Below are 14,969 nucleotides of genomic sequence, written 5' to 3' on the forward strand. Positions count from 1 at the left end.
AGTCTCTATTCTCTGTTCATTCTCTGATCATTTCAGCCTGTATCAGGATGAGGGTGAATGTCTTTGACTGCCTGTTAGCCTTTGCTCTGGTCTGTGCCGGCAGTAATACTAATGCAGGTAAGGACTTTTCAAATTAGTCAGTCACCCAGTGTAATATTCTTTTAATACATTTATTATTATTTACACTTTCTTAATCTGCTCAACTTGATTTCATTACAGTTTCTTACAGTTTATATGCATGCCACAGAGCGCAAAATGTTGAAAAATGGGTGCTTGAACTGATTTGCTATAGTTTGAAAAAAATTATCTAATCTTTTACATTCTGAAAATAATTTAACAGTTCTGGGTTTATGTTTAATCATGTTTACTGTTATGTTTTGTCATACAGTACATCTATATTTTGAGGTCCTGTCATGTTTTGGAGTTGCAACTAGTGTGTCAGTCATGTAATTTGTGTCTGTATTATAATGTGTAAACACCAATTAACCAGATCAAATTCATGTGCACCCATTGCATTTGGCAGTTAAAAAGATTTCTGATTCTGGCGCTAAAATAGCAAGCCACCTGCTAGATCAGAGGTGCTCACAACATTAGAAATGTTGTTTCTTTCTAAATGGATGCTTATTATTAAAAAATGTCGTTCATTTTGCAGAGATAAACCATAAAATAGTTGAGGAGAAGGACCCAGCCACTCTGCCATGTCCTCCCTCTGTGAAGGATAGGCCTACAGCAACATGGAGCAGAGAGAGTAAAGGAAGCAAAGTTGACATACTTACAGTTGCTGGTGACGGGCACAAAAAACACATTCATGACCCATTTAAACGATATCAATCAGAGGCAGATAATTCACTGTACATAACCAAAACTAATGTCTCAGACACTGGAAAGTACTTCTGTAATGATGAACCAGCTGTGGAGTTGACAGTGATACCACCAGGTAATATCAAGCAACATCAAAGTTACTGAATTGTATTTTAAAACATATCAGTGTTCTGCTTTATATTTTTTAAGAACATGTCTCCACTTGATATTTGAAAGGTTTCATTCCAAAATGCTGCATGTTCATTCTGTAAAAAAAAAAAAAAAAAAAAAAGATTTTTATTGAAATTCATTGTTCACAGATGATTCTGTCCTTAATAACACAACTGTTTTGCAAGTCAAAGTTTTAAGATGACTCATTACTTTAATAGTAGCCCCAAAACGGGCTTTAGCTTCATTACAGCATTGGTAATGCAGTAGATATTGTTGGTATATTATGCAACATGAATATAGGTTTTTACTTGCTCAGTATGTTTGTTGTGTACAGGAACAGCCAGACAAAGAGCTGTAGAGAAGACCAACGTCACTCTGAAATGCCCTCATGCTGGTTTAGATGTTCTAACATGGAGCAGAATAATCAGTGGAGGAGAACAAGACATTTATGTTATTCAAAACGGGACGGGCAAGCATCTTCAAGGCCAAGGCAGGCGTTTTGGTTCCACCAAGGACAAGTCACTGACTATAACTAAAGTGAAGCCTGCTGACTCTGGATTGTACTACTGTGATGGTAAACCAGCTGTGCATCTGACTGTGATCAAAGGTAAGAAGACTGTGACAGATGCGAGGCAAGTACATTCGTGAAGTAGGGAAAAAGTTCCAAAGAAAGCTAAAATAAGGGGAGAAAATCAAGAAGAAGTTTTAATGCAAAAAAGAAAGTACATTATTTATTCAAGCTAACAGATGCAGCCTTTAGGCTGAGTTCAAAGAAGGAGATCTAGTCATCAAAATCTGAAAATATAAATGCCAATGTCTTATTTTTGTCATTCACTCATGACCATGACATCATGATGTTGAAGGTCAGCAGCTAGCTAACTATCTTACATAGATAGCTATAGGCTAGTATGGCTAGTTTGAACTTGAAGGTCATCTAACTAACTAGCTAACCTTCAGCAACGTTTTAACCTCAGCTGGTCTCAGGCATATTGCACAAAATAGTTGAGGTTGAAAAGTTGCTGATTATACAATGAATAATTTCACCTAAGCAATCTGATTGATCACAGACACGTTCCAAATGTGCTGATAATTCCCATAAAGCATTGCTAGGTGCACTTTATTGGTTCCTTTGCCAGAAAACTTTTCAGTCAGTGCACATGTGCTGTAACTGGTGTATAAAAGTCACAATACATTTGAGGACATTTTGTTTTACTGAGATTATTACTTTGGTGGTGCTAGTAGGCTACAGCCCAGCTTTACCCATAACCACAGTAAAGAACGCCCTCTGTTGTTGCTATGAGAAACCAACAAAGGAGAATCAATCTGGTACCATTTTATCTTTTTTTTCTCTTTTTCATTGTTTTGCCTTTTTGTATCAGGCACCTAGTCAGTATTTTGGTTATACTACCTCCATGCTACATCTTATAGATGCAGCGCTATTGGCTGTTAATGAGAAGCTCTTGCCATTGATTAGTAAATTAATAACTAATAACTGTATTCATTTACTTCTGCCCAGTTTAACATTTTCTCTATACCTCACAAAGTTAACAATGACACTCCATTATCACCACCAGCACCAACAGAAACACCACCAACAGAAACAGCAACTGCAATGACACAGGGTAAGCACAATATGGTCATTTGTCCAAAAATGAGAAACTTCAGACATTACACTTAGTTACCACAAGCTTAATGGTGTGAGGAAATAGTGTTTCCCACAGGATTCAAACCCACAATTATTGACATCGCAGACATTCACATTAACCACTAGGCTACTGAGTCCACAGAATGGCCACCAAGGGAACAGCAAAAAATAGGACCAAGTTATGAGACTGTCCAAGCTATAGGCTGTTTAAAGCTTTAGAAAGAGTATTTTAACTGTATTAGTGCACTCCATTATTCAATTACATTGACTTGGACATGGTCCTAGACCATGTGTACAAACTACAATGACAACAATAAGAACAACAACAACAACACTGATAGCACCAGTACCTCTGGTAACATCACCGTCAATGTCAACACCACCAACAATTATATTACCATCAACCCCACTGGCAACAATCAGGATGACTGCGAGTAAGGCAAAACAGATCTAAATGTTAACTCTTCAAGTTAGTTTTTATGAACGGAACATATTACCATTTAAAAATTGAAAGTTAAGAAGGTAAGCATTAGGTGCAGAATGATTTTTTGTTTTTGTCTTGTCCTCCAGCTACTCCTGGCTACTGGCAACTTCCTGTTGGTACGGTGTCTGGAATACTGCTCTTCATCATCGTCTTCGTCACTTGGAGATGCTGGTCCAAAAGACGAGGTGAACGAAGCTTGACCTGAAAGTGGCATTGTTCTTTTGAGAATATTACCAATCAAACACTTACATTATACTGTATTCTTGTTATTTATATGTGCCAGTTCTGCATCAGAATATATTTTACAGAAATCAACAGTTTTGATGCAATCAGGAGACATGAATGAGATCTTCACAATTGGAAAAACATGACTCTTACACAATATTTGATTGTAAAACATTAAAACCAAATCATGGTATTTTTTAAAGGATAGCAGGTAACTTCAGCCCTTGGTTGCCTTGGTTTCTAGACTAAATTATGCATATATTACAGTTGCCCCATGATGAACTGAAGGTAGTGATTTTTACGAAAGCACTTCTACCAAAAGGCTAGATTACATTACAGACCAACCTAGCCGATGACATTTACTGATTACAGTTTAAAGCAGATAATCAGGGGTGATGTAATGGATAAAATTTTGAAAGACACTTTCCTGACCTTTTCTAGCAGGAAGTGATGAACAGAGGGTCGAGCCAATCTATACTGAGATACCGGATGGATCTGTGGTTCAGCCCACATGCGGTGAGTATGGGAAATGGGAAGTGCCACTTCCGAAGGAGATCACTACCCTTTTCCATTATGAGCCAGAGTAACGCATAACAGTAGCTGGTCTTATGTGCTTATGACATGGCATGAACACTGCCAGGCTCATTTTGGGGTGAACTGTTCCTTTAACTACAGCCAACCACAGTCGTCAAGTCAAATTTATTAAAGGTCCCATATGGTGTAAACCAGGACTCCCCTTGCCTCTGATTATAAAGGAGTTGTATGGTCTATCTAAACATGGTGAAAGTATCAAAACACACGGTCGCCAACTAAATCCACACAATCTATATTAGAAAAGCGAGCCTCTAAACGAGCCGTTTGGACTTCCGTAACTTTGTGGCGTCACAAAGGTTCGCTCATTATCATTTTTGTAAGAAATAATAGACTAACAAAGTGCTTTTTTCAAAGTGGTTGAGCGGTTGTCATTATTTATTACCGGAGAGTTTTCCCTACCTGTAGCTGCCGGGCCGCAGCGTCTCACGTTTCACTCTTGAAACGGTTAGCCAATCGGAACAGACATATTAATGAGCCTTAAAGACACAGTGACAGAAACAGTCTGTTCTTGGTAAGGCTCAGAGAGATGCTGGAAAATGAACGTGCAAAAATGGATTGAGAGTGTTTTTGGTACATGACACCACACACACAGCTTTGAATGGACCTCAAGACACAAAATAAAACGACTGGAAAGTGGAGAATATGGGACCTTTAAACACAAAGAACAGGCTTACACAAAGTGTTTTACACAACAAACACATGAAAAATACAGATCAAACAAATACATCAAGTTTAACTTCAACTTCTACTCTACTTCTAGGTGTAAAACGCCCCACTGGACCATCAGCTATATACTACTTGGCAGATTTCCCAGGTAACTAGTAAAATAATCTAACTGTATTTTGGTGATATATAACTCTAACACTGACTATAGTTGTAGTCATTGAAATCAAGTTGGGTTTTTTTTTGCATTTTGCTGTCTATTGCTTCTCAGACTGTATCAGGAAACACAATAGAAACACCACAGAACCCACACTGCATGCTAAGCTGCCTGAATGGCTGCACACTGGTGGATTGCTGTCGGTATTTACATGCAAAGTAACCAGCATAGTATATCATGTATATCATATATCTTAGCCTGTCCCTTTGCACTGTGTGTGAGGTCTAGTCTCTAGTCTAGTCTTGTTTATTTATATAGCCATTTATCACACAAACATGTCTCAAAGGGCTTTACATAGCATCATATACATGTTGATGCTGAACTTGGCCTCCTGCTGCACGTCGTCATCTGCCAAACGCTTGCTGGGAAACCAGTCTTACCCACTGTGCTGTGCTCTTTATATATAACTGCATCATTCTGTACAAATACCAACATAAAACTGTAATTTATTGTTTCTCTCACTAGCTAAAAGCAAGACTCCTGCAGTCTGGTTAGGTAAGTTTATGTTTTCACTAAACCTAACAAAGTACTAGCCTGGTATCCAGCCCCTATGAATCGCAGTTTTCAGCACTCTTCAAATTCGAAGAGTGCTGAAAACTGCGATTCATAGGGGCTGGACACCAGGCTAACAAAGTACAGGATTTTCCAGATGAGCTGAGATGAGCTCATGTGAAAAGTGGGACTTTTATCGCTGTTATATTTGGACACAAACTGTAGCGTGTGAACGTATTACTGCAGCGTATTTATAAAACTCTGGTTACAACACACTGGTTAGGTTTCTCCCTTCCTCTGTCTCCCTTGCCTTCCCTTCCCTTCTGCTGTGTTTAGCCTTATTTAGTGTTGCTCAGTGTGTGTCTATCATGTCTACATTCTGTCAGTAAATGCTTGCTGCTGTTTTGTTGTGCAGATGGACCGAACCAAAGTGACGACACATACTGCATCATCCCTGATCCAGCTCCAGTCCAGCCAGGAGACAAGACCGGTACAGACCGACCACACTGCATCAACATCCACCTTCACACAGTCCAAGTAGTAATAAAACCAGGATATTCTGGTTTTACTACTACTATTACTAGTACTACTGCTAATACCACTATTACTACTACTGCCACTTTTACTACTACTATTAGTACTACTACTACTGCTACTATTACTACTACTGCCACTTTTACTACTACTATTAGTACTACTGCTACTACTACTACTACTACTACTGCTGATCAGAGGGGTGAAAGGTAATAAAGGAAGTGGTCTTCTTCCTTTTCATGCAGTGTGAGTGAAAGAGCACATGCACACAGACAAAATGATGGTCCAGACCGAAAGATACCATTTATGTGTCTTGTAAACCTGTAAGAATGATCGGTCACTGCCATGCGTGGAGAAGAGTTTCATGTAATCAGTCTCCATGTTTTCTCCTCTCACAGAGACGTCTGTACCAAACGACTCCACATATTCCCTGATCACTGGGCCTAATCTTCAAGGAAACAATGAAGGTGACTTTAATTATTACCTTTTCATGTTGGTTGCACGTTAAAATACTCTAAAAACAGTGTCATTTGAATAATAGGGATGGGGCGATATATGACAATCCGTATGGTGGGTCAGGAACATGAATGGTGATATCAGCTCCATGTTATTCTGCTGTAGTAATCACTAATGAGACTCTTGACCATCACAGTTTCACAAGCTCTCCATCCAAATTATATTATTGTCACTTTATAATGACATTTTTAAATTGTTGTTTACATTCTAGCAGCCAATGGCATCGCTAGAAAGATTTGCGGCTCAGAAATAAACAGAATTCTGCACAGTCAGACTTTGTTGTCATTGAACTTATTTTATCACATCGTATCGTGGTTGTATTGAATCCTGAACCACATGTTGTGTATTGAATCGTATCGTGAGATAAGCAGATCGTCCCATCCCTAATAAATAATTATGTAATTATGTGTTACAATGGATCGCATTTGTGCTTTTCAATAGCTGTGTGTGTTCTAAATAAATACAAAATATATCAAAGAGAGGAGAGGAAACGCTGGAAAAAGGAGAATATCCACATAGTGCGACACCATTTTTGACGCCTGAACACTGTGTTCAATTCTTCTGATTTCTTCTGATTTGTGTATTCTAAGCCTCCCCTTTTCTTAACAGTATGCAGGTTCCTATTTTTCTATTTTTTATTTTCACATAAAATGAGATTGCTGGCATGAAAGTGTAGCCCACTCTAATTTTACTGATAAGATCATCTCAAGAATTTTGCTCACAAACAAGTGACATTTTACAGGATGTAACCACATCTATTTTCAAAATGTTGAGCAATGAACAGATGGTAACAGTTTCTTCCCAAATGAAAGAGGGGCAAATGTATTTTGTATTTTTCCCCTCTTTAATTTCACCACAAATTGGATTCTGTGACGATAACAGGAATTGGACACAACATTTTCACCTGTGAAAAGGTCGTGAAAAAAAGGTGAAAATGTCGTGTCCAACCTTAACCAACTTTGGTTAAGTTTAGGTTTAGGGATTGGATCATGATAAAAAAAACAAAAAAAAACACTTTTATAATGTCCCTCCCAGTAGAAAACTTGTTGTCATGAGTTGGAAATTGAAGGTTCACACGCTGACTTTCCACTGCGCTATTTCAGTGTCAGACTACTTCCTCTTTCTACTCATGTCTCCTCCACTTAATCCTTTTTGCATCGATCATCTGTGGTGTGTGTAGTCTTTCCTCAACATTGTGCTGCTCTCAGGTGAAAACACAGATGTGAAAGGTTTCAAGACATTTTGAAAGAACACCCCGTGATAGAATGATGCAGTGTTGCTGTATAGTGATCATTGTACAGATTATTAATCAATAGGAGTGATTAATCTGTCACATAAGAGGATAACATCATGTATTTTTTAAATATTGAACTATAGACACACATAATGTTTCTTTTTTTTTTACCCAAAATGGAGGAATAACCTTTTAGAATGAAAGCCTTCATTAATGACATTCCTGTACATGGTTATTAATAAATGACTCTAACTAAATTATTGTTTTACAGAAACTCCTCTGGATCAAAGAGAAAACTTCTACTCCAACTAACTACAGACATTCATCTAAATAACTGACACATTGATTTTCCCTTCTGTTTAATTGCAGAAAGTATGTATACATATATAAAATATTGTTTATTTAAAAAAAAATGATATATGGCACATAATATTTTATTTCAGTTTTTTTTGTTCTCACTTAAGGACTGAATGAATGTTTCATGAATAAAATAAAAGATATTTTACTTCTTTTTTAAATTTTACTTTGACAGCTGACGTTTCAGAACCAAGCCAAACCATTGATAATGCACCATAAAAAGAAATGTAAAAAACACACCCATCATTTCCTGAGAACACACACACACACACACACACACACACACACACCCCCAAGTTCACATGATGTACAACATGACGTGATGATTTAAGATAATGAAGCTGTTTCCTGAGAAGTGTGTGTGTGTGTGTGTGTGTGTGTGTGTGTGTGTGTATTCGGCTCTGATTGACAGCTGACATAATCCTTCTACATTGGACTGACAGTGTGTATTAAAGTGGAACGATGGCGGCCCCCAATGACAGTGGGACATAGTTATTATTATTTAATTTTTTTTTTTTAAGTTTTACAGCAGTTATACAACAATTAAACAGAAGTAACATCAATTAACATTAACATCAATCAACATTATCACCACCTGCAGTGAAACCTTCTCAGGTGCAGTGTGAGGCTTCATCATTACATTCATGTTACATTCATCCATACTATTTGGAGATTAACATTCATATTATATTCATTTTACATTGATTTTTACATTACTGTCACATATGTAAAAGTATTGCCACTGATGTCCAATACTGTTTTCTGTAGAAACAACATTGCAATAACAGACAAATTGTTGTGTATTATTGAGGTTTTTTGCACCAGTAAATCTCAAAAGTGATCTGTGGAAATTAAGTAAAACTTTAAAGTTTATCTCAGTCACAGTTTCATTGTACCATAGTGCTGCTGTTGGGTGAAAACCTTGTATAGGTCAAGAAAAACAGCCTTGTGTTGAGCTTGAGCACCATGCAGTTAATAATAATAATCACTATTTGTTTTGCTCTTTTATAAAAAAGAATGTGCCTTTCATACACTAAAACACCAGGAAACAGTAAGATAAAAGTACATGTTTGATCTTATGTAACTGGATTTGTTTAATAAAGCCAGGGGTCAGACAGTTTTCACAGTCCATAGAGGAACATGTAATCCTTTAACACACAGATATGTGAGTGATCTGTTAAAAAGCAAAATATTTGACATTGCAGCTCCAGCTTTTAATTGCTTGCTAAATATCATTTCTATACGTTTGAAGACAAAATGCTATCACCACTGTCCATTTTGTAATCAATAACGATTACACATGCATTAACTATAATAATATCCGACATGGCAGATGCCAGTGAGCGTGTGGCTGTGCGGCGCAGCATGTTTCTGTTCTGTTTCTGTTATGTCTGACTCACTCACTCACTCACTCACTCACTCACTCACTCACTCACTCACTCACACTCACTCACTCACTCACTCACTCACTCACTCACTCACTCACTCACTCACTCACTCACTCACTCACTCACTCTCTCACTCACTCACTCATTCTCACACTCACTGACTCACTCTCACACTCATTCACTCACTCTCACACTCACTCACTCACTCACACTCACTCACTCACTCATTCTCACACTCACTGATTTACTCTCACACTCATTCACTCACTCACTCACTCACTCACTCACACTCACTCTCACACTCACTCACTCACTCACTCACACTCACTCACTCACTCACTCACTCACTGTTGCCCCTAGTGGCCATTGGGAGGAATAGCAACATTTACAGACAACTCACTCGCCTCCTGAACTATGCAGCTGCTTCACATCTATTACACTGTGTGTGTCCTTGTTACATTTATGATCACTAAATCAATTCCAGCTTGGCAAAAGGTGTCACACAAGGATACCAAATGTTAGGTACATCACATAAACAGAAGGAGTTGCTCATAGACCCAATTTTTCTCAAGATGGACACTATCAACAGCATTGAAACTTGTAAGTATTGCAATAAACAGGTAAAGCAGAGGAAAACAACACTTTGACAACATCACAGATCCAGACCATCGGTGAGGTTTATTATAAAGACAGGCACCCTCTCATTTTCAACACATCTGTGTGTTTTGGAAAAACACACACTGACACAATATTTGTTGGTAGTAAAATACAGTGCATGTTTTTCTTCTCAAACAAGACACACACTGAGTTCCTGTTGTCAGCTCAGAGGGAAACTGTGGTCAGTCTCTATTCTCTGTTCATTCTCTGATCATTTCAGCCTGTATCAGGATGAGGGTGAATGTCTTTGACTGCCTGTTAGCCTTTGCTCTGGTCTGTGCCGGCAGTAATACTAATGCAGGTAAGGACTTTTCAAATTAGTCAGTCACCCAGTGTAATATTCTTTTAATACATTTATTATTATTTACACTTTCTTAATTTGCTCTACTTGATTTCATTACAGTTTCTTACAGTTTATATGCATGCCACAGAGCCCAAAATGTTGAAAAATGGGTGCTTGAACTGATTTGCTATAGTTTGAAAAAAATTATCTAATCTTTTACATTCTGAAAATAATTTAACAGTTCTGGGTTTATGTTTAATCATGTTTACTGTTATGTTTTGTCATACAGTACATCTATATTTTGAGGTCCTGTCATGTTTTGGAGTTGCAACTAGTGTGTCAGTCATTTAATTTGTGTCTGTCTTATAATGTGTAAACACCAATTAACCAGATCAAATTCAATGTGCACCCGTTGCATTTGGCAGTTAAAAAGAATTCTGATTCTGGCGCTAAAATAGCAAGCCACCTGCTAGATCAGAGGTGCTCACAATATTAGAAATGTTGTTTCTTTCTAAACGGATGCTTATTCATTAAAAAATGTCGTTCATTTTGCAGAGATAAACCATGAAATAGTTGAGGAGAAGGACCCAGTCACTCTGCTATGTCCTCCCTCTGTGAAGGATAGGCCTACAGTAACATGGAGCAGAGAGAGTAAAGGAAGCAAAGTTGACATACTTACAGTTGCTGGTGACGGGGACAAAAAACACATTCATGACCCATTTAAACGATATCAATCAGAGGCAGATAATTCACTGTACATACTCAAAACTAATGTCTCAGACACTGGAAAGTACTTCTGTAATGATGAACCAGCTGTGGAGTTGACAGTGATACCACCAGGTAATATCAAGCAACATCAAAGTTACTGTATTTTACAATATATCAATGTTCTGCTCTCTATTTTTTTAAAAACATGTCTCCACTTGATATTTGAAAGGTTATATTCCAAAATGCTGCATGTTCATTTTGTAAAAACAAAAAATCTCTACCTGAAATTCATTGTTCACAGATGATTCTATCCTTAATAACACATCTGTTTTGCAAGTCAAAGTCTTAAGATGACTCAGTACTTTATTTAGCTTCATTACAGCATTTGTAATGCAGTAGATATTGTTGGTATATTATGCAACATGAATATAGGTTTTTACTTGCTCAATATGTTTGCTGTGTACAGGAACAGCCAGACAAAGTGCTGTAGAGAAGACCAGTGTCACTCTGAAATGCCCTCATGCTGGTTTAGATGTTCTAACATGGAGCAGAATAATCAGTGGAGGAGAAAAAGACATTTATGTTATTCAAAACGGGATGGGCAAGCATGTTCAAGGCCAAGGCAGGCGTTTTGGTTCCACCAAGGACAAGTCACTGACTGTAACTAAAGTGAAGCCTGCTGACTCTGGATTGTACTACTGTGATGGTAAACCAGCTGTGCATCTGACTGTGATCAAAGGTAAGAAGACTGTGACAGATGCGAGGCAAATACATACGTGAAGTAGGGAAAACGTTCCAAAGAAAGCTAAAATAAGGGGAGAAAATCATTTCAAAATTCATTGTTTTGCCTTTTTGTATCAGGCACCTAGTCAGTATTTTGGTTATACTACCTCCATGCTACATCTTATAGATGCAGCGTTATTGGCTGTTAATGAGAAACTCTTGCCATTGATTAGTAAATTAATAACTAATAACTGTTATGTTAAACTGGGCAGAAGTAAATTAATACAGTTATTAGTTATTAATTTACTTCTGCCCAGTTTAACATTTTCTCTATCCCTCACAAAGTTAACAATGACACTCCATTATCACCACCAGCACCAACAGAAACACCACCAACAGAAACAGCAACTGCAATGACACAGGGTAAGCACAATATGGTCATTTGTCCAAAAATGAGAAACTTAAGACATTACGCTTAATGGTGTGAGGCAATAGTGTTACCCACAGGATTCAAACTTACAACCATTTGCATTGCAGACATACACATTAACCACTAGGCTGGTGAGTCCACTGTCCAAGCTATAGGCCGTTTAAAGCCTTAGAAAGAGTATTTTAACTGTATTAGTGCACTCCATTATTCAATTACATCGACTTGGACATGGTCCTAGATTCATTCATTAAAATTCATTCAGTCAATTATGAGATATAAACTTTTTGCATTTGTAGCGCCAACTAGTGATGGAACTCCAAATGCTTTTGTGGGCGTGCTCAAACAACACTTCTCAACATGTGTTATGAATTTTAGCTTGATTAGATGAATGGTCAAGGACTTATGGCCAATTTTGTGTTAGGGCATGTTTCATTAAAAGTTTATTGGTTGATAAAAGCCAACCCATTATGGCAATCAATTATCCAAATAGAAGTTTGAAAGAGCACAGTCCCAAGATGCTCCACACCAAGTTTCGTGTGAATTGTGTGGTCCATGATTTACTCTCATCTAGACGTTCATCTGATCCGGTGTACTTCTCTCCCTAGCCCCGCCCCCTGCCACAGCTCCGCCCCCTCCCCCAGCTCCCCTCCTGTCTACTGAAAGACTGGTCTGCCACCTAGTGGTGTTCTGTCCTTACTGCATCTCAACTCTCCTGATGCTGTCTATGTATTACCACCGGCGTGGAGGTAAAAGACTAATTAAATAATCAACCAACTTTCTAAAAACTGATGAGCACTAACTAATGGATGTTGATTTCACATAATTTGTCAGATGACAAATTGTCTAAATTCTCTGACTGCAGGAAATGACCTGCCCGTCTCCACGGTAACAGTCCCGCCCAGCCAGGCTGATGAGGGATTGGATGTTGAGTATGATGATGTCATTGCCAATGTCACCACTGAGCATCACTTCTGAGATGAATGGATGAGAGAGCGAGTATACTGTATACCTACTGGCCTATTGGAATTCAGCCAGGATTCAAACCCATCAGTAGTAACAGAGACTGAATGCAAGCAGTGTTTCAGTATTTCTGTGATATTATGGATTGTTTATAGAGAGGAAACGGACAGAAAAATAATAATGTGACTTGTGCTTGCAGAAACTTGTATTACTTTTTTTTATCACTTCATTTTTGTAGTTTAATACACAGGAGAACTGAAAAGACAGGTCACCAGGGGTAATACAATACAGCTCTTATGTTATCAGTAGTTAGCTTTGTGTTAAGGGTTACTTTCCCGATAGTCCCAGGAAGAAAGAGAGGCATAAAGAGAAAACATCAACAGGGCATCAAGTAAGGATCACCTCAAGTCTATATCAGTCCCAGTCCATCTAGTCCTCAAAGTAAGTTCAAATGATAATTGTCTTATGACATTTATCCAACAAGTTCACATACAAACCCATTTTCCAAAAAATGAAAAAAAATATATATATACCGTATTTCCTCTAATAGTGGCCGGTAGTCAATTAAAAGCCGGGTCTCCGATAATGGCCGGGGCCGTGGTCGACACGAACAAATAAAAGCCGGCCCAAAATACAGGCCGGGGAAAAAAACAAAGGAAACAAGCGTGAATTCGCCATAGCTGCGACCACGTACTGTGTGGGGAAATTTTTGTGGACCGACCGACCGACCGACAGAGCGAGCTCTAGTGCTGCTGGTCGCAGCTAAAAACAACGGTGGATACCTGTAAACTCCTGGCGGAAGTCTCTGGAGCGTGCCGCCTTCGATTACCGTAATTATCATAATGCATTGCAGTAACAAAAAAACGGCTATCTAACGAACCCAACAGAAGCAGATCAGAAAACAAGGAGGCTTCGTACGAAAATATGAGCAAATATACTTATCAAACAGAGGGAATTACAAATAAAGGCCTGTCTCTAATATAAGCCTGCTTCCAATAAAGGCCTGGTAGCCTCTGCAGTTGAGGTAAATAAAGGCCCGGGCCAATATTAGAGGAAATATGGTATACAGTATATATATAGAAATGTGATAATACTAGTAAACCACATACATAAAGTTAAGGAGGAGAGAAAAAGTAATATCCATATTAATATGTAATAACCATTTCGACCAATACTTACAAAATGTATCGATACAAAGTCTTAGAGAAAAGGTCAGTTTCTCCATATCATACATTTCCTTTACTATCGCTATCCACTCTCCTTTTGTTGGTGGATCCTTGTCTAGCCATTTCTTAGTTATTGCTTTTTTGCTAGCTACAAGTAATACTTTAAGAAGGTACTTGTCATGAGCGTTAAATCCAGTTGGTATATTACCTAAATATATAGTGCCAAAACTATAATCAATCTCAAAACCCAGTATTGATTTTATTTCTGTTACTATCTCTAGCCAATAGGATTGGGATGCTGGACAATTCCAAAATATGTGAAAGTGATCAGCCATTGAATTGTTACATCGTCTCCAGCAATGTCCAGATTCTGGTCTACCATTCTGTAAATATTTTCTTCTAGAAAGTTGCATTATTAAAAGCAATACTATCATCATGACTGTGATGATTAATTGTAGTAGCAGTAGCAGTAATGTTGCTGTTGTTGATTAGAAGTAAGAGAGGTATACAAAATCACAAGTATACTTAGAATCTATCCACAATAGTTTGGGATAATTACACAAAACCAAACAGTAAAGACATTTATTGATCAATGTCACTGTGTTTGTATTGGAAGATGGAAGAAGACATCATCAGGAGGATCTGTGGTGACGTGATGCGGTCCGGGTCCTGATTGATAGCTCAAATAACTTTCCTTTATTCGTATTCATTCTGTCACTGT

General features: G+C 38.0%; 1 protein-coding gene across 3 annotated transcripts in view; it reads left to right on the forward strand.

Moving 5' to 3' along the window:
• Window positions 1-14,969, forward strand: part of LOC139653002 (mucin-2-like) — a 29,235-nt gene continuing 14,266 nt past the window's right edge. For 2 of the 3 annotated variants that reach the window (XM_071529941.1, XM_071529942.1), the window contains exons 1-6: window positions 1-117; window positions 653-937; window positions 1,307-1,579; window positions 2,547-2,594; window positions 11,436-11,708; window positions 12,068-12,115. In XM_071529941.1, the coding sequence (XP_071386042.1) occupies window positions 48-117; window positions 653-937; window positions 1,307-1,579; window positions 2,547-2,594; window positions 11,436-11,708; window positions 12,068-12,115 (997 nt within the window). In that variant the 5' untranslated portion in view covers window positions 1-47. Of the gene's footprint in view, window positions 118-652; window positions 938-1,306; window positions 1,580-2,546; window positions 2,595-10,204; window positions 10,280-10,816; window positions 11,102-11,435; window positions 11,709-12,067; window positions 12,116-14,969 lie in introns of those variants that run through there. The other variant, XM_071529943.1, reaches the window with a different exon arrangement.

Source organism: Centroberyx affinis, unplaced genomic scaffold, assembly GCF_046629955.1.
Source record: "Centroberyx affinis isolate AG114_WGS23_722 - 3 ecotype Tasmania unplaced genomic scaffold, CSIRO-AGI_Caff_v1 ptg001852l_1, whole genome shotgun sequence".
NCBI classification, from domain to species: domain Eukaryota; kingdom Metazoa; phylum Chordata; class Actinopteri; order Beryciformes; family Berycidae; genus Centroberyx; species Centroberyx affinis.